Raw genomic sequence first — 26,792 nt, forward strand, 5'->3', positions numbered from 1 at the left:
CCCTTATCACAAAGTTAGTTACATTTACCCCATACACTACTACAAGGAAGATTTTGCAGGAAACATAGATCAGTATAACAATTTATTTCACGAAATACCTACCGAAATCAACAGTTTTATTTCACCGAAAAATAAGGCCCCCTAATCATCAGCCATTAATGCACAAAGACTAGGTGAGGGCCCTGAGCTTAAAAATTATCAATATAGTATTCCCATATCAAAAGACTAACCATTTCGTAATATAAAAGTGATAATCAACGATCAACACAGTATAACATTAGACTTGAGATTATAACAAAATATGTGCAAGTTAAAAACAAGTATTTGTCGTGGAATGCATTAACGATGGCAATCTGTGTAATTTTTGCATGTTTTCAAAGAACTTGGAAGTCTATTGAACATTTTCCATGATAAATTATTCCAGTCCCTTACTCTTCATCCTGTAAATGAATATTTGCCCCAATTTGTCCTCTTGAATTCCAGCTTTACCCCTTCATGTCATGATCTTTCTTACATTTAAAAGCTTCACTCATGCTTATTTGTCTACTGATGTCGTTCCACACCATCTCCACTGACAACTCAGAATACACCACTTAGTTGAACATCTCGTCTCATACAACTACTCTTTTGTCAGAAATCACGAAGAAGAAATCATGCTGCTTTCCTTTGCATCATTTGAAGTTCTTGTATCAAATAATCCAGGTATAGGTCCCATACACCCGAACCTGATTCTAATTTTTACCAGAGACTTCCCTCTCCTTTACATCCTTACTAAAACCCCTAAATACCTTCATAACTATGGTGTGTGAACCTTTCTTTGCAATGAATATTGAATTTTCACGACCGCATTGTAATCGCAACCGATTTTCAACCTACTAGATCGTGTTACGTACATTTAGTACGTGTGGAAGATGTGTTAAGTTCAGAACAAAAGTGGCCAACCAGACACGAGTGGGATCCGAACCCACAACCTCCTGATTTCGCATCTGTTGCTCTACCAATTGAGCTATGGTGGCCTAGTGGTAGGAAAAGAAGAAGGAAGCGGTGGAGGAGGACTTAAGAAATTTTGATGCCTATGTTCTTCAAAATACAGTAGTGCAAGCTTTTTATTTTATTTTATTTTGTTTTATTTTATTTTATTTTATTTTATTTTATTTTATTTTATTTTATTTTAGATGTTCATCATCACTGGACTTGTAGGTGTAGTTAATTTTAGTAATAGTAATAGCAACACGAATGTCAAACAGACATTTGCATGAAGTAGTGATATAATAACTCAGCACGGAACACATAGTGGAAGGAGGATATGTACTTGATGTACTTGTAATGTATGTTAAGAGAATTTCAACGGAGGATAAGGTCAATTAATTACAAGAAACGTCTACAACATTCGGAGAAGAAGCTATGCAAGAACGAAGAGTGCAAGTTTACGCTTTCACCTAGAAGGAACTTAAACCCTCCCTGGGAAAAAAGTGTACACGTGTCATTAATGCAACAGTGCGTTTTCGCGAATTGTTGATCCAGAAAAGCACCATTGCATTCACTCGGGGGTGAGACTGCACCATTGTACAATATGCGGTAATACGATATCATGAAACAAACTACAGATAAACCAATACAATAATGCTCTTCAGGACCTGCTCACCTGATGAGCTAAACTGAGCACTGTCCCTGCATTGCAGGAGGCCATAGCCCTTAGGGGATTCACACGGCTAATTTATTTATATTTATTTATTTATTTAGCATCTGTTTTAAATCTTATTTGTTTTTCATGTGTATTATGTTTAATATGGAATTTCGTAGCTAGGATGGATTATCTGTACAGTTCCTTGATTTTTGTGAATAATTTCTTTTTTAGTTTCCAAGAATTTATGAAGCCAATTATGCAATTAGTTTTTTTTTTTTATAAGGATTGTTTTGATTTTCCCATGTATGTAAAGCATATCTTAGGTCAGATTCAATCAAGACATAGTACACTTTTAAGCAGGGTTAAATAATTACATGAATTTGGAGAGTATTGAATGCATGAATACTAATTCATATATTTTTAACCATATTCATTAGATTATGTTTGTTCATTATAAAATGTATGTTGTTTGTTAGTCCTAAATTATGGTCATAAAAATGAAGAGAATGCTGACAGGAAATAATTAAGTAAGAAAATATTCCTTGGTGAGGAATCAACATACCCATACAAGACTAGAACAAAATAAAAAGGAAATCTCTTGATGTTACTAAAGACTGGGAGAAAATGAGTCCTAAGCCAGTTTGGAGTTATTTTTATAGAAAACATTGCTGGATTTTGTTCTGCTTGTAATGTTAATGGTTTTCTTTTCAGAATTCACTTCCCAGTCGTTCGGCAGCTGCTGGATGTCACTGTGTTGTAATGAAAAGATGGACAGACATGCATCCAGGATCAGAATTTCGCTGTTTTGTTAAAAACCATGAACTAGTTGGTGAGTTCTTTAATTGTTATTTTTACTAGGGTTGTTCTGTGCTTGTTAGTCTACAGTGGTGGCAACTGGTCGCTGGTTGGTTAGGTTAGACTTTCCTATAGCTGTTCCTTCCTCCTTTGTCCACCATGCTTCTTTATCTTAGCTTTTTCGAATATGGGTATCTAGGGTCCCGAGTGTGATAGTGCAGAGCAAAAATTCAGGCGACATAGAGAATGCCATGCCATCACTTATGTAATGGCACCATACAGCCGTAACTTCAGTCCACTGCTGACCATCAGAGACAGCAGGCCTAGAAAATGCTGGATGCAGTTTCTGTTGAAACATTGTGAGCTAGGAACCCAATAAGACCATGGCATGCAAGCATTCACAACACTTTGTTTGTTTGTTTGTTTGTTTGTTTGTTTGAATTTAAAAGTGCCTAAACCTTGATGCCCATATCACGGGATATTCTGGCGCATTATAGAGCTACTTCTCAGGGCAAGATTCAGGCGCTGTTGCATCTCTTTAAAACCAGTGGTAATTAGATGAATGTTAATAATGTAATACAGTATTATCATCATAATGATCACCATAGTCCAGAAGGAAGCGGTACCGAGCTCGATAGCTGCAGTCGCTTAAGTGCGGCCAGTATCCAGTATTCGGGAGATAGTAGGTTCGAACCCCACTGTCGGCAGTCCTGAAAATGGTTTTCCGTGGTTTCCCATTTTCACACCAGGCAAATGCTGGGGCTCTACCTTAATTAAGGCCACGGCCGCTTCCTTCCAACTCCTGGCCCTTTCCTGTCCCATCATTGCCATAAGACCTATCTGTGTCGGTGCGACGTAAAGCAACTAGCAAAAAAAAAAAAGGAAGCGGTGGAGGAGGACTTAGAAATTTTGGTCATATAACATGAAAGCTATTCTGGAGTTTAAATAAGGAAAGAATGAAGAGAACTGAACAACTTTGTATTTGAATCACCCTTGCCAGGGAAGTAGATACATTTGGAAATAAAACTACCTCGTCTGGATTTTTACTCAACAGCAGGACTGACTATCAGCTTATTAGCTGAAGTCTTAGAATAAACATCTCTATTGCACTGAAAGTTAAGGTTTTGGGTAGTTGAAGCCTTTAACCTTTAGATGTATTCTTTGTGTCTAAATTCCTTTTCTTTTTTTCTTTCTTATCCTAATGGTGGAAGGTATAATTTTTAGCAATATCTCTTGATTTTGGATTTCAGTTGAATTAGGATGAAAACTGAATCTAGTGGAAGGAATAGCTAAAAACTAATGTCTTAAATTGCTGGGTGGGGATGAAATGAGTGACGAAGCCAGGACGAAATGACATTCATGTGTTCTATAAGGAACATTGCCAACATACCTTCTCTTTTATAAGAGACCAGTCTAAATGTAAAGGAACAGTTAACTATCAGTGTATTTCTTTTGTTATTCTTTCATACAGGGTGTTCATGGACATTAGTATAGAATAAGAAAATCTGTGTAGTTTTAGACCACAAAGATTAGGTGGTTGTTAGAAACTAATTTTCTGTATGGTTTCGATAATAGAGAAGTACTAAGAGTGAATTGACAGTTGTGTGTGTGGTTTGTAGATTAAGATTTATTATGTAGCACTAGCTTCTGTTGTACCTGGCATTGGTGGGTTAGTGTTTGTACAAGGCATGTCCAGAAAGTAAAGATACAAAGGCCAGTATGTATTCCCATAATGCTTGGTTTTTCTTGACTTTCAAATTTGTTGTTGTCACCTTCCAAAAAACAATTTTTTTTACAATAATTTACTTTACGTCACACCTACACAGATAGGTCTTGTGACGATGATTGGACAGGAAAGGAATAGGAGTGGGAAGGAAGCTGTCATGGCCGTAATTGAGGTACAAATTTACCCTTCAGTCTTATGTGATGCATCTTTATTTTCCTGACATGCACTAGTACAGTTGCAGTTGCAGGAAATGCATCTTTATAAAGTCTTCAACAGTAATGCCCTCTAGTGGAGATAGGTTTCAGAAGAGACAGAGCACAAAAACGAAACAAAAACAAACCCCATTGTGCTACAGCTCAGAAAGGACCTTGGCTTTCATCGAGACAGAGTACACCTCAGTTAGCAGTAGACAGTAAGTTTAGGGGCCCTGAAGCACGCATGCACTTTAACATGTAAAAGCATAATTTTGTGGAAAACCCTTAGAGTTGTGAAGAAAATTCATGTGACCTTTTTTTTTTTTTTTTTTTGGTTGTTGTTGTAAAGAATTGAGTTCTTAATACACATGGTGGGCTTCATTCATTTTATGATGGGAATAAAGAATTTACCCATTAGTTTGTCCTTTAGTGCAAGTGATGCATTTGCTACATTCAGTACATTTAAATTACTACCATTTTGAAATGATTAAGTATTGAAAAATCAAAATAAGTGAGTTGCACATCTGAGATGCGCCCATACCAATTGACCCATTATGATGGTGTGGAGCAAGTAACACCATCTCATTTCTAAGTTACCAGTCGATGTTAACTTGTTTTTTTTTTTTCTTTTTGGTTGTTGTAAAGAATTGAGTTCTTAATACACATGGTGGGCTTCATTCATTTTATGATGGGAATAAAGAATTTACCCATTAGTTTGTCCTTTAGTGCAAACTGATGCATTTGCTACATTCAGTACATTTAAATTACTACCATTTTGAAATGATTAAGTATTGAAAAATCAAAATAAGTGAGTTGCACATCTCAGATGCGCCCATACCAATTGACCCATTATGATGGTGTGGAGCAAGTAACACCATCTCATTTCTAAGTTACCAGTCGATTTATATTTCCAAAGCTATTTTGAAGTTTACAAGAAATGTAATAATCTGAACTCTCCCTCTTATTATTCCCCATACAGTAAAAAATGCAGACAGTATAAAAGATGAGAAATAATATTTTGTACAACTTGGATTATTTACTGTATTCTGTTACAGCTAAATTTGAGAAATTTGATACTTCCTGTTTTGGCCTCCTTTATATTGCTATGCCGCTGTGTACTATTCATACAATATTATATAGCCTAGTACACAACCTGCCTATCCATGAATTTAAATACTGAGTTCAGAGAAATTCTGTTAAACCCCGATGATGTAAAAGCCAAAATTGAACCGAATGTACTTTAGACATTTTTTATAACTAATCCAAGATAAAAACAAAGTATGTGGCAAAAATTGAAGTATACAAAGAAAAGTACACCTTTATTTACACAAATATGGCTAATATCACATTACTGCAGAATGTCTAAGGGTACGAACATGCCGAGTGGATTACTCCTCACTCAGTGCTCATAGCGGTGATCTTCACTCATCACTCATCATTCAAAGGCGCACATACCGGGTAGGAGACCCTCGCTCTTTCTTCATTAATGAGGAAAAGTTTTCCATCCAGTTATGATTGAGCAGCATTCAAGAGAAGATAGGGTTGTGTTCTTTAAATGTAATTTTGTTTCGTGAAAATGTTCATACTCCTCTGTATACATAATAGTACTGGGCGAGTTGACCGTGCTGTTAGGAGCGCGCAGCTGTGAGCTTGCATCCGGGAGATAGTGGGTTCGAATCCCACTGTCGGCAGCCCGGAAGATGGTTTTCCGCTGTTTCCCATTTTCACACCAGGCAAATGCTGGGGCTGTACCTTAATTAAGGTCACGGACGCTTCCTTCCCATTCCTAGGCCTCTCCTATCCCATCGTCGCCATAAGACCTATCTGTGTCGGTGTGACGTAAAGCAAAATAGCATACATAATAGTTAAGTATAGTAGCAGAAGTGATGATGAACATATGGTAGCAAGCAAACTGTACTTGATTTCAAGTTCTGACAGAAGATACAGCGCACATCCAATTAATAAGAGAAGGCAGAGATTGGGTGAATTCCATCATTTATACCAAGAAGTGAAGAAAGACCCACATAAATGCCATGACTATTGAAGAATGTCAATGCAGACATTTCAGCATACGACTCCTTGGTTGAATGGCCAACGTTGATCCCTTCGGTTCAGTGAATCCCGGGTTCGATTCCCGGCCAGGTCGGAGATTTTATTGGCGACATTAATTCTTCTGGCTCGGGGACTGGTTATTTGCGTTTGTTCCAACACTCTCCTCTTCATACTCAGACAACACACCATACTACATCTACCACCGAAACACGCAATAGTAATTACATCCCTCCACACAAGGTTGACGTCAGGAAAGGCATCCATCCGTAAAACAGCGTCAGTCAACATGTGTAATACGGTTCGCATCCGCGACCCCACAAGGTGTGGCAAAAGGCGGTAGAAAAAGAAGAAGAAGAATGCAGACATTTCAATATTTGCTGAAAGGAATTGAAGGCAATATGAAACCATGGAAGAACAGCAGCTATCATGTCAGTCATATTTGCATTGAAGAAGAACTGGTCATTACAATAACGTAAGCAGTAGTAATATAATATTATTCTCCACTTCAATAAAGCAATCTGTACTTCATCGAAAGATTAAATTTACCGAGTATAATGATAATATTCAACATGGATATTTTACCTTCAGTGAACGCAGGCCGATAATATTATGAGTAGGCGGCCATGGCCTTGAGCCAACCAATCACAGAACAGCGCTCAAGAAGCACATCGCTCCAAAATCAAACCGATTTGATTCTTGAGGGAGGAGCGGAGAGAAGAGAGATGAGTGAAGTGCCGACATGAACGCTACTATTGAAATGTATGGGTTTGTTTTGCATCTCTCAGCTTCCTGTGCGAAGACACAGGAGTGATGAGCGCTGAGCTAGGAGTAATCCACTCGGCATGTTCGTACCCTAATTTGTAGTAATACCTCTTGATTTCAGAATTCAGTTGAATGAGGATGAAAACTGAATCATGTGGAAGGAATAGCTAATAAATTAATGTCTTAAATTGCTGGGTGAGCTTATGCCTTCTGTATGAAACTTCCCTTCCTCCTTCCATGGCACCTTCCCATTGGGCAGTAGTACATCTTATACATCACCTCTTTACACTTCATTTTTACTACCTTTCTCCATACCAGGTTTCCCACACTCTGGTAAATATATTAGCTTTTCCAGTCTAATTTTCTTCTTGATTTCCTCATTTCTTACTCTGTCCTTTTCTATATAAAGGAATGTCGTCACTATATTGTCTCCACTGTGGCAAACTAGGGAACCTGTAGTTTTAAAGTTTTTGTCTAGATTTTATTATTTGTATATACCCTGTTACTTTGCTGGCGGGACCTAGTGTTTACAGTGCACTGTCTTCTGGTATGGGCTAGAGCAGTTTAGTTACTTTCATTGATCTGCCTCAGCTTTATCCTTGGCTTTGACAAAATGAATGCGACTGAGGTATGAGTGATGCTAGTAATGCAATTCCTTCTGCAGCCAGTCCCTGCTATGAATGGTGTGAAAATATTACTCATAGGGTCAGTTGGTGCATGCATTTCAGTGGGCTTGGCAGACTGGTATGTAATAGCAGCTTCTGGCTCGGTGAGGAAAGCAATGGGAAACTACCTCACTCCTCATTTCCCTAGTACGCCTCTTCAGTGATGTCTAGGCCATCTATGACAGCTGTATGTTGAGTTAATAGCTGCATAAAACTACTGGTCGCTTTGTTGACATCATGTTCATTGGGAATCTGTCCTGAATGAACATGATGTCAACAAAGCGACCAGTAGTTTTATGCAGCTATTAACTCAACATATCTCTGAACACTCTACTAACACAAGACAGAAAGATAACACCATGGATCACAACTGGAATCCTAACTTCCATTAGAATAAGGGACAAATTACACCAGACAATTGTAAAGCAAAAGATGAGGTCCTCAAATAATGTCGATATCACAAACACTATTAAGAAACATAAAACATACCGAAACTGGATAAACAGGCTCACTAAAGTAGCAAAACAGAAGTACTATTCTAATAAAATTATGTCAAACTCAAAGAATACAAAAATCCTATGGAAAAACATAAAGCATAAATGATAAAAAGCATAAATGATATAACATGTAGAAAGGAGAAATGAAATTCAGATATAGACAGCATAAATCTTACAGACTCACAAGAAACAACCCAACTAACTATCATTGCACACAAATTTGTAGATTGTTTCCGTGGTATAGGTTTAGATCATGCTGACAAAAGAGTGAACACCAGCAAAGAACTTAATGACACATGTACATATGATTTTCATGCAATACCTCAACCACAATCAATGTTTTTTCTTCCCATAACCGAAACAGAAATAATGAATCACATAGCTGCACTAAAAGATGACTCAGCCAATGGCTATGACAATATCTCAAGTAAAACACTTAAAACAATTAGTTCACATATTCTACACCCTCTGCAATATATTTTTATTCTTTCACTAATGAAAGGACAATTTCTAGACCCATTCAAAATTGCAATCATAATCGCAATCCATAAATCAGGCGATAAGAGAGAATTAAACAATTATCGCCCAATTTCTCTCACAACCCACATTTCAAAATTACTAGAGAAATGCATTAAAACCAGATTACTTAATTACCTGAATAAGTATAACATACTGTCTCCAAATCAGTTTGGTTTTAGACCAAAAATTAGTGCTCAAGATGCAATATTCTCCTTAACTGATTATTTGTATAAAAACATTGATAACTCCAAAAGGACTATTTCTATATTTTTGGATTTAACAAAGGCATTTGATACCATAGATCACAATATACTCCTCAGAAAACTTGAAAAAGTAGGCATTTGTGGAATTCCTCAAAATCTAATTAAAAGCTTTCTTTCTAACAGAATACAAAAGGTAAGAATCAAGGATACTCTAAGTAAAAGTGCTAAGTAAAAATAGGAGTACCCCAAGGAACAGTGTTAGGACCAATACTTTTTCTGTTATATATCAATGATCTGTGTGAGCTAAACTGTAATGCAAAAATTAACTCATATGGTGATGACACGGCAGTCACAGTCACGGGTGAAACTTGGAAGGACACCTTTAACAGAGCTCAAAAAACCCTAGTCAGTGTTCAGAAATGGCTAAACAACTACCTACTTACTTTAAATGAAAATAAAACAAAATTCCTCTGCTTCTCGCATGATAAAACAATGCAACCCTCAGACAACCTAACACTAAAACTCCACATACCAACTTGCAAAAATACTGAAATACTCACATCCGCGCGCCTCTACGCGCACGGCCAACTCGCCCGGTACAACCGGATTACTCATCGGTATTACTCGCTCCGTTCCCACCTCTAAATTGGAACTTTAATTTTCTTCAAGTGCCATGTTAGGACTTGTGTTTCAGTGACTAACTGAAGGAACTTAGAATTTCTCTCGTGAGTGCCGTAACTTTTCCAAGTGCTACATTTGAACTTGTACTTCGTAGACAGACGTTGTGGTCATATAAATTTTCCGAGTGTCTCATGTGAACTTGTGTTTTGCGACAAGCTGTGGAGCATAAAACTTTTCTTATAAGTGTTGTAATTTTCAAAGTACCACATTGAACTTGTGTTTCGTGATGAACTGTGGGAACATGAAATATTTTTTGAGTGCCGCATGTGGACTTGTGTTTAAACTCTTGTCATCGTAATAGACTGTGGAAACATAGAGTACCCATGCCATATCCGAGTTTGTTTTTTCCTCTCATGAAGTTCTGAGGGAACATAGAACTTTTCAGTGTCATAACTGAACTTATAATTTATACTTTTTTCATGGACAGTGCTAGACTCTTCCCAAGTGCACTTTTACTTCAATGATCACTTAATGACATTGCTTAACAGTCTTCAGGTACACGTAATTTTGTTTATCGAAGGAATAAGACATTTCCGAGTACCATTGAAGTTGCTTAATTTATTACGAACGTGCTGATGTGTCCTGAACTTGCATAAACTGTGCATCTTGTGCTTAATATTGTGTTCTAATCATAAACTGACGAGATCAGTGAGTTAGGAACTGTGATGACAATGATTAGTGATCCAATAGAACATTCCAGTCTGGCATGCCAATGTTAACAAACTCATGTCATGAACTTGACGTTATAAATTACGTACACATTATTTTCTCAAGTATTAATTCGGCTTACATCTAACACATGGTCAAATATTCAGTTAAATCGACTTACTTTCAAGTGATAATTTATGAACATTTGTGATTCAGTGAGGTGTTTGAATCAAGATTCTAGTGTCAATTTCATTAACATTTGATCCATTTGCAATGAGTGAATGCAATATTTAAAGGTCAATTTATTTAACAGTGCTACAAGTAAGTTGAATGCCATATGGGGGACTTGTGTGTGAACCACGCCTCACCTTGCATCAACATTGTCGTGTGAGATCGAACCCCGCAACATGTGCACGTAGAGATTCGAGAACTCCCAGATCCTCGAGAACTTCGAGAAATTCCAGAACGTCAAGAACTTCACATCTAGGATGGGCGTGGTTCCTGTCCAGGCCGTGCCCAGCAACCATCCCGGAGTCCGGAGATTCCAGCATGCTACAACGCTTCAACTCAACTTGTACGAAAGATGATATGAATTTGTTTTCAGTGAACAATAAAATCAGATTCTCAAAAAAGTCTAAGTTCAGTGAACTAATACCCCTCTCTGTACCAACTCCATTGTTTTCATGCCACACCCTTAGAAATAGTCCATGCTCTTCAAGCTAGTGTCAGCGCCCCAAAGACAGATATTTTTTCCCGGTACAATACCATCCAAGTTTAGATGCCTCTATCCTATTCTGTAGTGGCTCTTCTTTTACTATATCTCGAAACTTCTCATTCTCATATTATCCCATCTTGTCACTCCTATCCTGCTTCTCAGAAATTTCATTTCACTTGCCTGTATTCTATTCATGGCTCTCTGCCTCATTACCCAAGTCTCAGCTGCATACGTCAGAATAGGTATACAGTACATCCTTTATATCACTCTTTTGCTTCTCTGAGGGACATCCTTGCTCCAAACCAGGCTGCTGACACTTTTCAGGAATTCTTCTGCTTGTCTTCCATGCTCGATTATTTCCTTAGCATTTCTTCCACTTTCCTCTATGATACTTCCTAAGTATTTGAAACTCTCTACCTTCCTAAGCTGTTCCCCTCCAAGCATTGTCCCTCTCGTAGGTCTCTCCTTCTTTCCAGTTGTGATCACTATCTTGCTCTTTTGGGCATTCAATTTCATTCCATATTGTTCCACCTCATCTACCCAAGCATCTAACTGTTCCTGGATATCCTCTTCCTTTTCTCCCCAGACTAACAGGTCATCTGCAAACATCATCACTTTCATTTTTCCTTCTCCAATTTTCCTTGCCACTTTTGTCATGATCTCGTCCATTGTTACTACGAAGAGCAAAGGTGACAGAGCATTTACTTGTTTTAATCCACTTTTTTGCTCAAACCAGCCTGTTCTCTCTCCTCCTATTCTCACAAAACTGACATCCCTATTGTACATCTCCTTCACGCTTTCTATGGTCTGTTCCTCGACACCTTTTCTCTGTAAGGCTTCCCATATCTTGTGCCTACACACACGGTCATAAGCCTTCTCAAAGTCCATGAAGGCCATCACAAGATCCTTACCCCTTTCATAATGACGCTCTTGTAGTTGACGTACTGTGAATATAAGATCTACTGCGGACCTTCCTGATCTGAAAACATACTGCTCTTCTCTTAACTTTTCTTCCACCCTCTTTCTGATTCTATTCTCCAGAATCTTCTCACACACATTTGCACAGTGGCATATCAATGTGACTCCCTGATAGTTCTTAACCTCTTTTCTATTCCCCTTCTTGAAAATGCTTATGATTATCCCCTTCTTCCAATCTTTAGGGGTCTTCCTTTCCTTCCATACTACTTTCAACACACGATAAAGCCACCGTTTCCTTACCTCTGCTGCTGCCTTCACCATCTCAATACTCACCTCATCTAACCCTGGGGCTTTCCCTCCTTTCATCTTGTCCAGTGCTAGCTCCACTTCTGCCCATGTTAAGTCTTTTTCTTATCCCATATTTCTTGCTTCTTCCCGGCTTCTACTTTCCTCCTCAGTGCATCCTTCTGGGTTTAGTAAATCTTCAAAATACTCCTTCCACATTCCTTTGAGTTTCTCCATTTCCATTTTTGTCTATCATTATAACATCTGCCCTCATGCCTTTCCTCCTACTCTTGACCATTCCATACAGTACTTTTTTATTTCCTTTGCTATCCTCTTCCACCATGATTGTCCACTTTTCCATCCATTTTTTCTTCTCCTCTGTTACAACCTTTTTAGCTTCTCGACTAAGTGGTATGTTACATGTTACAAACTTCATATTTGGTCCATATTGAAAATGTACATCAATTTAAGATTATTAAAATTTTATTTCTTATTCTCATTTTATATACTTTTTCTTGTATCGACAATCAGGATCCTGATTTTTACCTTTAGCATGAGTGTAAAAAGGCTGATGATGCCCTTCTAAAGGGCGAAACATGTCCCTTTAGACCTTAGTTTAATAGGATGTAAGTCCTAACTTTGCAAATATCATTTGTATTGAATAGGTTGACTAATAAAATTTTAATAATCTTAAATTAAGTGGTATGTTCCGAGCCGTCAGCGGAGAGATGGTGTGGAATAACATTAGTAGACGAATAAGTTTGAATGGCGTTTATAAAAGTAGGAAAGATCACAATATGAAGATAAAGTTGGAATTCAAGAGGACAAACTGGGGCAAATATTCATTTATAGGAAGGGGAGTTAGGGATTGGAATAACTTACCAAGGGAGATGTTCAATAAATTTCCAATTTCTTTGAAATCATTTAGGAAAAGGCTAGGAAAGCAACAGATAGGGAATCTGCCACCTGGGCGACTGCCCTAAATGCAGATCAGTATTGATTGATTGATTGATTGATTGATTGATTGATTGATGGCAGAACTGTTGAGGATCCAACCTGCCTTCGGGCTGAGGACTAAGCATACATACAATATATACCCTCTGACAAAGTCTCACATCTGCAGCTCGTTCTGTATGGCTAACACATAAAACCAATCATTAAATATAAAAATTGATTTGACATGAGTAATCGCAACTTCTTTCAGCTCTCCTAATTATTTGACAAATTGCACATTCGTTAGTTTGCCATAGGAAGGGCGATTTATCTCTTCCGTATTCCCAGGTTTTCGATAAACTGCCTTGTTCTGAAGATGGGGTCTAGTGTTGAGGTAATACATCACCTCTTTACACTTCATTGGTACTTCTTTCCTCCACACCAGATTTCTGACACTTCGGTAAAATGCATTTCCTTGCTGAATTCTTTTACTGATCTCCATGTCCAGCTCTGCATTCCTCGTCCAGCTCCCGCTGCGTTGGAATGTTTATGGCTTCCTCTATCCAACCACCATTGTTCCTCCTTAACCGTGCTTCAATCCAGGTTTCTTCTAAAGTAATATTCTCAATCGTTTTCAACCGCCTTACTCTGGGTCCCCCTCTTACCCTCCCTTCTGGGTTTTCATTGGCATCCTTCCCTCTTCTGTCCTCTTAACATGTCCAAACCATTTATTTAATTTAAACTTATTCGCTACAAAGCTTTGTCAGAGAACAAGGCCTCTTTGGGCACTCCAGGGCGTGGTAGCAACTGCAACATTTTTTACACCATCGGCACACACATTCATTTTTCAGTTTGTGAAAACTAACACATGCCTTTTGATGGAAACCATGGACTGCTGCATGAGTCACTGTATGCCTGAGATCAAAGCAACTTTGGCACTAATTGTCTGTTGTCATTGCATCCATTATATAAAAGTCACTCCAAATTTCTGTTTTTTCCATTTTAGTTCATGTAACATCTTTTGATACTTTTGTAGGTTGTAGAGGCATAGTATGTCATAGGTCCTCAATGAAGAAAAGTTCTTGAGTCAGTTCATATACAAGTCTTGAGGGTGTGTGTTTAGATACACATAGTGCTCTTTTAAGGAAAATTGCTTTCACCCTTTCTATTTCTTTTAGGCCTTACTTTTTCATTCCCTGAAGGGATCATCACCCCACCTAAGGGAACTCATCCGCCCGAAGATGTTAGTCACCTTAGGGGGTAGGGTTATTTACCGCCATCGAGCAAGTAGCTGTGCAGTTTGGGCCAAATAGCTATCAGCTTGCTTTTGGGAGATAGTGGGTCCGAACCCCACTGTCAGCAGCCGTGAAGATGGTTTTCTGTGGTTTCCAATAATCACACTAGGAAAATGCTGGTGTTCCAACTTAATTAAGGCCACGGTTGTTTCCTTCCGACTCCTAGTCCTTTCCTATCCCATCATCGCCATAAGACCTATGTGTATCAGTATGATGTAAAGCAGATTGTAAAAAGAAAAAGAAAAAACCCCACAGTATTATCCGCTTAACAGCTTCGTGGTCACTAGGGCCTGGATTCTTATGTAATTACATATTCCATTCCTTTACTTGTAGGCAACTGAAAATGTCGGCAAATTGTGGGTCTGATATTGTTATTCTAGTGTTTTATTTTACATATATTTATGTATTCTTAGTAATATTACATATTTTTACATATGTGAAGAATGCAACATTTATGTTCGTATCCAAGTAATTATCCTACCCCTGTGGGTGGGGGACGCAGATGAACACACCCACGGTATCCCCTGCCTTTCATAAGAGGCAACTAAAGGGGGCCCCAGGGGCTATCAACTTGTGAGCATGGGTTGACAACCACGAGGCCCTTGGCTGAGTCCTGTCATTGTTTCCACTTACTTGTGCCCGGCTCCTCACTTTCATCTATCCCGTCTGATCTTCCTTGGTCAACTCTTGTTCTTTTCTGACCCCGATGGTATTAGAGCATTCGAGGCCTAGGGAGTCTTTCATTTTCACGCCCTTTGTGGCCCTTGCCTTTCTTCATCCGTTACATCATTTTTCTTCTTTTCTCTCTCTCTCTCTCTACCTCCCGTGGGTGGGGGATGCAGATGAAGAATACATCGACTGTATCCCCTACCTGTCGTGAGGGTTGACTAAATGGGGTGACCAAGGGATGATTGTGTTAGAACCATGAAACTACTTGTGATTATTACCATCATGCAGGGAACACTATGGGTCACCTTTTCTTGCAAGTAGTACCACTGTATTAGGTACACAGTAGGTTCGTGATTAGTAGCAACAGAGGGTGAATCAGTATTGGTTTTACATTTCCTGTGATTGGTACCATTGTGAGAAACACCACGGGTCTGGGCGTTGCCTGTGATTAGTACCACTATAGGAGCGACACCATGGGTCTGCATTGCCTGTGATTAACCCAGTATGTCTGGTTCCATGGCTAAATGGTTAGCGTACTGTCCTTTGGTCACAAGGGTACCAGGTTCGATTCCCGGCATGGTCGGGAATTTTAACCATGGTTGGTTAATTCCGCTGGCACAGGGCCTGGGTGTATATGTTGTCTTCATCATAATTTCATCCTCATCAGGATGCGCAGATCGCCTACGGGCGTCACATCAAAGGACCTGCGCCTAGCGAGCCGAACTTGTCCTCGGACACTCCCGGCACTAAAAACCATACACCATTTCATTTCAGTACCCACTATGTAAGGAACACCATGGGAATACCAGCGCCCGTGATTAGTACACCTAGGTGAGGAATACCATGGGTTTGCATTGCCTATGAGTGGTGCCATTATGTGAGAAACACCATAAGTTTGTGTACCGGGCGGTACACCTCCACGCCGCTAATTCAAACATTGCGCCAGTTGGAACTCCTCTACTGGAGGAAGCCTGAACTTTAACAACCATGTTAATTCTAAAGTTTCTCAGATGATGTCGTTATTGTAAATTTTGAAGAGTTCTGAACTGTGTCTTTTTCGATTTATATTTGTTTTCTCTGTAGTGAGAAGTGTGAACATTCTCTTCTAGATGGCACTACTGAAGAACTACAATTGTGCACCCTGGTGCGAAGTGAAGGAACTGTTTCTTGAGAAATTTTGTGTTCATAAGTTTGTTCTTTGTTAAATTTCTTTCAGTCATTTTTTGGGTTGGCAGTATAACCCTTCTCTTTCCGCTTGTTTTGAATTTAGCCAATCCCGAATTTCTTTAATTAATTTTTAACCAATAATGTGTGTCTTCTCCGATATGGATATGTTGCTTGATCCTAGCCAATAAAGTTGAGGGGGTTGTGGGTTCTCATTCTTGAAACGTCTCGAATTTTCCGCGAGGATATATAAACTGCTGATTTTCTTGTCTCCTGGCCACTTCAGCAACATCTTTCCTAGTGTGATTATGTAGCAGGGGGCGGGAAGCGCCTCTTTCTTCGGGCAGCAGTTCATCCATCAGGTAATGGCCTTTTAATAACTTCTTTGCTTGCTAGCTCAGCTGTTTAACCCTCGGGGCAGGTTCGAAACTTTTATCATGTAACTTTCCTTTAAAATGTAAAAGACACTTGGTATAAAATTCTGTCTCTTTGACTACAAATCGGGATAGAGAGTGCCTAACCCTCTCGAGCCCCCTCTCATATTGTTTTTGAGGTGACTACGTTTTCTCAACTGTTTTTCTTCGTTTCATAATGTAATAAAGTTTTCCTATCGTGTCACCTCCGTAGTATGGGATTAGCCCTTGCATAAGTGGCCTAGAGCCAAATAGGTTTTTAAAATGGTGTATTAGGAGTGCAAGTTACGCCTCCACTCAAGTTGGTATTTTGGGACCATGTAATTGTCCTGTTTCTTTATGGAATAGGCCTCAGTAGGCTGGGTATCATTACCCTTGTTCTTGTGTGCCCGTGGGGCAGCTTGAAAGTGGAGTTTGGAGGGGCCTTTGAATTGGCTTGAACTTTGAGAGCGAGTTGCTCTTTCTTAAATGGTATTTTCTGTGTGCCTCAAGTAGGCTTAACTGGGTAATTGGGAGCAAATGCTCCTTGGTATGATTGGGGTTTTCTGCCCCTTTGTTGAACCTGGTGTATAAGTAAAGTTGGGCTAATTGCTCAAGAATTGTGAATCTGGGGCTCGAAGCCCAAAATCCATTAATAAACTGTAATTGTACTTTCTTAACTTGTTGATATAGAAATGAGTTCCTGTTATACTTGTTATTTCTTGACCTTGAAAAGAAAATATAACCTTTGTTAAATTTTAAATTAACTTTAATTTCGTAAGTTGAGACCTGTTCATCCCAGCACCTTCTTTCACCTCTGCACCTCCACAAAACACCATAACAGTTTGCATTACCTGTGAGACATGCAATACTTGTGAGTAGTACCATAATGTGTGGAATACTGTGAGTTTACGCTTCTTTTGATTAGTACCGCAATGTGACAAATACCATGGTTCTACTTTACTAGCGATAAGTACCATTATGAGGGGCCATTGACCTGGATTTTGGACCCCTTTAGACAACAAGCATCCTCGATTCAGGATTGTGCTTTGGAAGCAGTCCTTTGGTCAGTAATACTATTGTTTATGATAGTATCTGGGGAAATGGGTCATTGTGGGTCGGATCCACTGATTGTTTTAAATTCATATCCATCCATTCATTCTTCACCATCACGTTTTTTATTCTGGTCAGTGGATGATTTTTAACTTTTAAATTGTCATTGCATTTCGTCTCATTTCGTACCATTAGGGGCCGATGACCTAGATCAGGGCCTCTCAAACGCCCAAAATCGCACGTGCGAAAACAGCGGTGCAGAGTTCCTGTGCACAGTGCATCGGTCCTGCTCGGACCAATGCTTCGTCTCTGGGCTACTCGGCTAAGCTTGGCTCAACTCAGCACGGATTTGGAGAGCTACGGAGCAAGTGAGGAAGATTGAGACAGGGGGAGCGAGCGAGACAGGCGTAGAGAAAGAGAGAGACAGCGCTATTGCTCCAAATCGAGGAGTGCGGGTCTGCACTCTGGTCAACCAAGCAAAGTCGTCTTTTGCACCATGCACAGTGCATGCACCCTGAGAGGCCCTGACCTAGATGTTAGGCCCCTTTAAACAACAAGCATCATCATCATCATCATCATCATCAAGTAATTATTCAAGAATGTTTAAAATTTGTGTCAGCTCCTTCAGTTTTCAGACTGTAGTGACATAATTGGTGAATTTCATCTTATATAGAATGTATTTCAGTTGTTAAAGTTGAGTTTAAAATTCCTTTTAAATTGGGATTTCTAACCCTTTGTCTGTGATACAGTAAGTCCAGTTGCCTCAACTCCGTACAACAGCACTTATCCTTTCTCAGAATCTAGGATGATTAGGTGCCTTTCATTGGTCAGAGTTTCTAACAAACTTCATCCTGTCTTGAAATGAAATTTAGATTATTCAAACTCGCTATCCGTTTGCATGATCATTATTGGTGTACAGGAAGAGCCCCCAGAATACATTCCACCCAGCTAGTTTTTTCTTAGAAAATATGCACCGGTGACTTCCTCCAATGTTGAACAGTCGTTCTCAGCCTGCAAGAGAATTTGATTAAATGAGCACCAGAACATCACAGTGGAAAACATGGAGAGGTACTTGGTGACACACTGTGCATCATGATAAAAAATATCATTCTATTTATGTTACTTAATATGGGTTTAAAGACAGACTCTATATTAACATTATTTAGAAACATTTTTGTTCCATTTTCAGGCAAACAGAAATTAGATGCAACAATACATTGTGTAATATACTCTGAGTTTTACATTACAGTGCATAACATTCTTTTTAAATATATGATGTATTTTGATTATGCCTTTAATTTGATTATTTAATACTGTAAAAATTAGAAAACAATAGACTATACGGATTATCTTGTGATGAGAAATCTGAGAAAGAAGACAGGAAGGCATTGGATCAAAGAAATTCAGGAGGATCTCGAAACAGTTGGACTCGAATCTACAGATGCAGAGAACAAGAATAAAATTACCACCATTCTTAAGAATCACAAATTTTCAATTGAAATGATGCGCAGAAGGCCTGTAAAAATTTCAGACGAATTAAAAACACTGCGATCAGAACGAATGAAAAGTACAGGGCAGATAAGAAGAATCAGACAGTACAACCTTCAAAGAGAAAGTGTACGTGGAAGACTCAAGCGGTCCAGTGTGGCCAATAAAGTTAAGTAATAATATAGATTATCTGAAGCAACAACAATTTTATTGTCTCATATCATAACCATAAGCCATAATAAAAGGAATATACAAACATTTTCGTCAACTTAGTGCATTAATACTATTACATAGTTTATGGATATGATGCTGAATATATTTAATTACTTACTTTTAGAATATTGCATATTTAATTACTGTACATATTTCACCGATATTTGCTACATTTTTATTTGCATATTTCTCACTTTGATATTACGTAAAAATCTGGGCCCTAGTGATCACTTCAGTTTCTTTATAGAGTTCATCTGGTTTTATCATCATCACATCCAGAATATTCTTCTCTCTAGTCGGTTCCATCATTTGATTCCTGTTGTTTACATTACCTTTCCAATTGATATTTGGTAAATCTAGATCACCCCTATAATCACGTTCCTTTCTGTGCCGTTACCCACATAGGTGATTATCTTATAAAATAATTCTGCATTTGCATCAGTGTCACCCTTTTCAGGTCTGTACACTCCAAAAAAATCAAGTTGCATATTATCGTTAGAGATGAGCTTACACCTAGAATTTCATGTTTCTCATCCTTAACTTTTTCTTAGTCTTAGGTAACCGACATGGCATTAGTAAAATTCTTTTTCCACCAGAGTAAATACTACTTCTACCATTCCTATCCTGCCTCTGTGATAAACACTCCAGTTCAGTGAGAATATTTCTACATCCATAATACCACGTTTGAGCCATGATTCAACTCCTATTACAATACCTGGTGCGCCCTTACTGCACTCAGCAGCGGCGTAACAAAATTCTCCAACCGCTCAATTTATCTCAGGGTAAATTTCCTTGTATAGCTCCGCTTAAATGTGAGTTTTGAAGAGAGGTGCGACTGCATATAAATCGCTACTCAATGTATCGGATGAATGTCTCAGTCCCCTCGCACCTAACTCAATGCTTAAAACAACATAAATCGCACTATCTCTACTTAATATTACACTATTCTACTGTATCAACCTATAAATTAATACGTCACACATGTTCAATCTTAACGAACTAGTTTATTATCATGATATTACGTGTAGGAAAGAGAAAAATTAAATTAAGTCTTTGCTCCATATCTTTGAAATAAAAATAAAGATCATCCATTAATTTCATGTACAACTGCACTCATTAATTAATGTTCATTTTCAGTCCTGATATGAGCTAACTTTATATTCTCGATCATTACTTGATCTCTGAAATCATCCTTTAAATCATTACATGTTAAAAAAAAAAAAAGTTAAAAATCAATAACATGACTGCTGAAAATAACACATATTTTCCGTCTTGGAGTTTTAAACTTTGAATCAGATGCATTAAATTGTTTATTTGTCATTGCTGTTTCTCTTAATTAACATTGAATGACTTGCTAAGCTTACCATCACCTACTGCCATACAAAATCTTGGCACCTACTATCCTAACTGCACTATGTTTAATCATTTGAATATCAACATATAACCTTCTGAAATTAACATCTATAACTCATTTCTAACTATTCTAGCTCTCAATTAATTATCGCTTTGATTTAATATTCCAAATTTAACTCTCAGTGAAATGTCATTTGCCTTGAAAATTAAGTTACTCCATTCAAATCAACAGGATAGATCCATTATAATCTGAGGTGTCAATATTATTCATCACAGCAATATGTATATCATCTGATATCTTGTGCACTATCTCCATAGAATGTTTAATATGGGTATTTCCTAATAATACAACCACATTTTAGTTATAGCAAGAATTATTTACCTTGACTTATACATTTGGGTTAGCTATGCCTACCTTATATTACTATATTCCCTCGATGTGAATTCTTTCTATGCATATGCTCCATGTATACAATCCAGAAACTAAATATACGTATTCTGCGTTCATCATTTTATAACATCTGCATCTAATTTCATATCAACTCTCTTCAGCGCTTTCTTATTTCTTCATTACAACTTAGATATCATTCAGTTCATTCACCACAACTTCTTAACGTAACCATTTTCTTAACTCTCATAACCTCTTCTTGTATACAATATTTCTCACGATGTATTATACTTCATTGTATCTATATTCGCTTCCCTGAATCACACTTCATCCCTCAGAATAACATTTAACCATCTAGTATACTGAGATACTTCTTCATGTTCTACATCAACAAGGAATAATTCGTATTAGTTGCATATCCCTTCTATATCATACTGTTATGATAACCAACAAACATGTTTGGTTTCCTAACCCATGTTAGATATCAACAACTCACATATGCTTTCAGTTTGCTGTGTTAATCTCTACTCATTCCTGCTATTAATAATGAATTCTCCATAGCTATCATATTACACTCAATATATATGGTCACTTCTTCCAATCGAGATATATCGATTCTCATAAAACTTAACCTTGAAAGCTAGATTCTGAAATTGCACTTCACTGAATCACTTGACGTCCTAAATACACCACTAAAAACCATAATTTCATGATATTACTATATCCTAATTTAACTAACAACTATAATCTAGTAAACTTAGCTTGTCATTCTCTGGCTTACGACTATTCTGTAGCCCCCTGAGCTACAACTGCTACCCTCGGCCGGCTGGAACCCATGGATCAGCTGGTCTCCACTTCTACATCAGGTTGGTTGGTCAGCTAGTGACACACACATCTCCAGGTCGGTCCAGTGCGGATTTAGCAGCACATATTCATATTCTTGTTTCTTGCGCTAGGCTGAACAGAATACAGTTTTGACATGTACAGGTTCATATCAACTCCTCATGTAGTTTAAAATAATCTATCAATGTTCTTCTTGTTTGTTTGCTAATTAATCTGGCTATTTTCAAATATAAGAATATGAAATTGACCCAGCACAAATGGAACACATAAAGTTTAAAGAACACTGGCATACAAAAGGCATACAAAATGAAAACTAATCAGTTAGCAGAGACTTTTTATGACAGTGCAAAATGGGAGGAAATAAGGAATGGTATAACTGAAGCTGCTGAGGAAGTGCTGGGAAGAAGACAGTTACAGCCGAGGAAGCCATGGATGACTGATGAAATCATAAACCTTATTCGCGAAAGGAATAAGGAGAGGAGAGTAGGGAATAAAGAACGGTACAAAGAAAATAGAAATCAGATCACAGCAAAGTGTCTCCAAGCAAAGGAGAACTGGATGAAGGAGACAAGCGAGATTATAGAAAAGGACATGATCAGAGGACAGGTGGAAAAGGCATATTTCAGTATCAGAATCCTACAACACAAACCAAAAACCAGAAGCTCCATAGTCGGAGATAAAATGGGAAAACTCCTGTTCAACACCGAAGAAATCTGTGAATGTTGGAAGGAATACATTGAAGACCTGCACCAAGGAAACGATGTAAATAATACAACCAGCTAGATTAAAAAACAACATGAGATAGACAAATGCAGAAAGGGTCCTTCAATCACATCTTCGAGTTTAATGCAGCACTACACAGTGTCCAGGAAAAGAAAGCACCCGGTCCAGATAACATTCCAGCAGAACTTCTGAAACACTTGGATGATGATATGAAACGTTACCTTTTACAGCTGGTGTCAGATTGCTATGAGAATGGCGTAGTTCCACCTGACTTTAGTAAAACCAGAACTGTTGCAATACCAAGAAAGAGGAATGCCACGGACTGTTCTGATTATCAAACTGTCACTCTCCTGTCTCATGCTTCAAAAATACTGCTCAACATCATCAAGAATAGAATTAAAGGGAAGTTAGAACACTATATCGATAATGACCAGTTTGGATTTCGATCAGGGAGGGGTACTAGGGAAGCAATTCTGGCATTACGTTTAATTCTAGACAGAAGAATTGAGAAGAATAGGAAAGTATACGTGATCTTTGTCGACTTTGAGAAAGCTTTTGATCGAGTAGACTGGGAACAACTTTTCCTTACTGAAAAAAAGCAGGAATTGATTGGAAGGATAGACGTCTCATACTGCATTTATACAGAATGCAGAACACTGATTTAGAAATCAGTGGGACAAAAAAAAAAATGCCAAAATAATAAGAGGCGTTAGGCAAGGATGTCCACTGTCTCCTTATTTCTTCAATATGTTCATCGAAGAAGCCATCGCAGTCATGAAGGGAAAAACAGTGGGGATCAAAATTAATGGCAAACAAGTACACTCCGTAAGATTTGCTGATGATATTGCCATACTAGCAGAAACAGATAAAAGTGTGCAAAGAATGATCAACATATTAGCAGAAAATTTAGGCAAATGGAACCTCAAAATTAATACAAGGAAAACAAAAACCATGACAACATGTAAAGACAAGGAAACACCTATAACACAATTCAAAATTGGCCCTGATAAAATAGAACAAGTGAAACAGTTTGGCTACCTAGGAACGCTGATCGCGAGTGATAATCGGAGCATGTCAGAAGTCATGAAGAGGATAGCAATGGCAAAGAGAGCATTCCAAGATAAAAAGCATCTGCTGGCCAACAAACATATAGATATTTAAACTTGGAAGGCCTTTGCAAAAACCTTTGTATGGAGCGTGCTTCTGTATGGTTGTGAAAGCTGGACATGAGGAATGCAAGAAAAGAAAACACTAGAGGCAATTGAATTGTGGATCTGGAGAAGAATGCAGAGCATAAGTTGGACTGAAATGAAGAGCAATACCAAAGTCCTTAGAGAGATAAGAGAAGAACGGAATCTGATAACTGAAATTGAAAAACGGAAAATAAAATTTATTGGTCACATTCTGCGGCATGAGGAGTTCCTTTGTAATATCATTGAAGAAAGAATTGCTGGGAAAAGGAGAAGAGCATGACCCAGAGTGTCTTACTTCAAGAACCTGCTTCTGAGGATGAAGTGCAAGACCTACGCTGAGCTGAAAAGCCTGGCTCAAGATAGACAACTGTGGCTGCAGCGACAAGGCTTAGCCTTTAGAATATGATGATGATTTTCAAATATGTAATACTGGGATTAGTATAGCTCCAGTATGAATTATGCCTTAATTTTCATGTGAATCAAATAATTCTGACATTTTCGTATTTCTTAATTCTTTCTTCTTGATGTAATTCTCGTCCTCTGTTTATTTGACAATCATTAATTCCAATAGCAATCAACGTTATGGTCCTTGTCTGACCACTTGCCTCACTTATTTAATCTTAATCTTCATATTTTCAGCTGGATTATTGTTCTTTCATGTTGAATATATAATATTCTGCTATATCTTCTTCTCTCAACAGTTATTTTCAGTATCTTCTAAGAGAATCTGGCTAATTTATTTACGATTCTACGCATCTTATGTCTTCGTCTACCATTCAGTTTCACGGCAATTTAGTTGTGTAATAATATGTTAAATTTTATCTTGTTTCTTTAAACCAATCCACTTAGCATTTCAATGTTCTTTTCTTCCACAGCCTTCATGATTATGCTCTCTTTCTCCAATTTCATCCCCCTGCGAACTTCTGAATCATAGTTCATTTTACATAATTCCGTCTTGCGTGGGCTATACATCTACTTTGACGCCATTTTATAACGTTCTAGAAAATGCAATGGGCACACTAGTAAATATATTTCTATTAAATTACTTAATTCTATTTCTTTCTTTTCAGTATTTCTACAGTTCAACACTAACATTTTTATGTCCTCTCTATTTGACTTCCAGGTCCCCATATTATTATCACCGCTGCCTAGTCCACCCTGCTTCCCTGATTGTAACTCCCTATAACACTTCTAAACAACTCTCGTAATTTGCAAGTACCACTGCAGTTCAAGTGTAGTCCAACTCGTTGGCTGAACGGTCAGCGTACTGGCCTTCGGTTCAGAGGCTCCCGGGTTCGATTCCCGGCCGGGAATTCTTCTGGCTCAGGGACTGGATGTTTGTGTCCGTCCCAACACTCTCCTCTTCATATTCACACAACACACTACACTACCAACCACCACAGACACACACAATACTGATTACATGCCTCCATATAGGGTTGGCATCAGGAAGGGCATCTGGCCGTAAAGCATGGCCAAATCCACATGTGTGGCACAGTTTGCATCTGCGACCCCACAGGTGCGGGATAAAGTGGTGGAAGAAGAAGAAAAGACAAAGGAGAATAAGAAGACTGCAGTTCAAGTGAAGGCCATCTAAGTTATATTACCTGTCGAGATGACAGTATAATGTGGGAAATCCAATAGAGGTGTAGAAAACTGTACAGAAGGAGTTTGTTGTTATTAGTATTTTTTGCGAGCGAGAGAGAGAGAGAGAGAGAGAGAGAGAGAGAGAGAGAGAGAGAGAGAGAGAGAGAGAGAGAGAGAGAGAGTGAGAGAGAGAGAGAGAGAGAGAGAGAGAGAGAGAGAGAGAGAGAGAGAGACACACACTCTCTCTCTCATCAATTTATCCTTTCTTCACTACGTTTTCAGGCTGACTTTACTATTTGAGAGTGAAAGCAGGATGGTTTCATGTAATTTGTAAAGTTTAGGTTACTGGTATAGCATTAGTGAGAATGACTGCTGGTACAAGCAGGTGTGAACAGCAGTAGGTGTTTATTTGTAATGAAGAGAGTATGGCTAAGTTAGGAATGAATGTGTTGTTTGGAGCTGTGCATATGAACTATACTGTACTTGGATAGTGAGGTCATGTGATACGAACAAAGGAGGGTGAGTTATCGTCAAAACAGTCAACACGATTCTTAAAGGTGCAAGGCAGTATAGTCTGTAATGAAAATATTTGTGTTTGTGTGTGTCATAATCATTAACCTGGCAGTATGGATTGCTATGTTAGGTACGACATGCACCTAACTTTAACATATGTGGAGTGCTGTACTAGTACACAACTTGCATCTTGTGTACTATGCTACTTTCGGTCATAGGGATTGTAAACTAAGTCAGAATTTCTTTTACATAGCAATAGTGTACTGTTTTCTCATCCTTGTGTCAATATGTCAATATGTTGACTCTATTGACCTTTTCCTTTCCTTTGATCATTCATTCACTCATTCATTATTTACCATACACCTTTACAGTATCTATGGAAGGCCAGGGGAAAAGGAAAAACCCCCTACATGTAGTGCCTCCTTAACTTTTGAAATAATTACCTAAATCCTAAACTAAAACAGTCATATACACAATTTGCAGGTAAAGTAACTAAGTGTAATGTATACATATTTCTCATTTACACAACCTTTCACTCCCTGGATCATTCTTTCACATATTCACACAGATTTTCTCACCGCATGTGCTTCCCAACATAACATTTAACTATATTTATGTTTTTACATTGAATGTCTGCGGGAAGGTCGTTCCAAAGCCGTGCTGAACGAGCGAAGAAACCTAGTTTATAGGACTCAGTT

General features: G+C 38.2%; 1 protein-coding gene across 1 annotated transcript in view; it reads left to right on the forward strand.

Annotated features, from left to right (window-relative positions):
• Positions 1-26,792, forward strand: part of LOC136862826 (translation initiation factor eIF2 assembly protein) — a 152,199-nt gene that overhangs the window by 77,121 nt on the left and 48,286 nt on the right. Inside the window, exon 4 of the mRNA XM_067139091.2 lies at positions 2,339-2,456. Within this exon, the coding sequence (XP_066995192.2) occupies positions 2,339-2,456 (118 nt within the window). The remainder of the gene's footprint in view (positions 1-2,338; positions 2,457-26,792) is intronic.

This window comes from Anabrus simplex, chromosome 2 (assembly GCF_040414725.1).
Source record: "Anabrus simplex isolate iqAnaSimp1 chromosome 2, ASM4041472v1, whole genome shotgun sequence".
NCBI classification, from domain to species: Eukaryota; Metazoa; Arthropoda; class Insecta; order Orthoptera; family Tettigoniidae; genus Anabrus; species Anabrus simplex.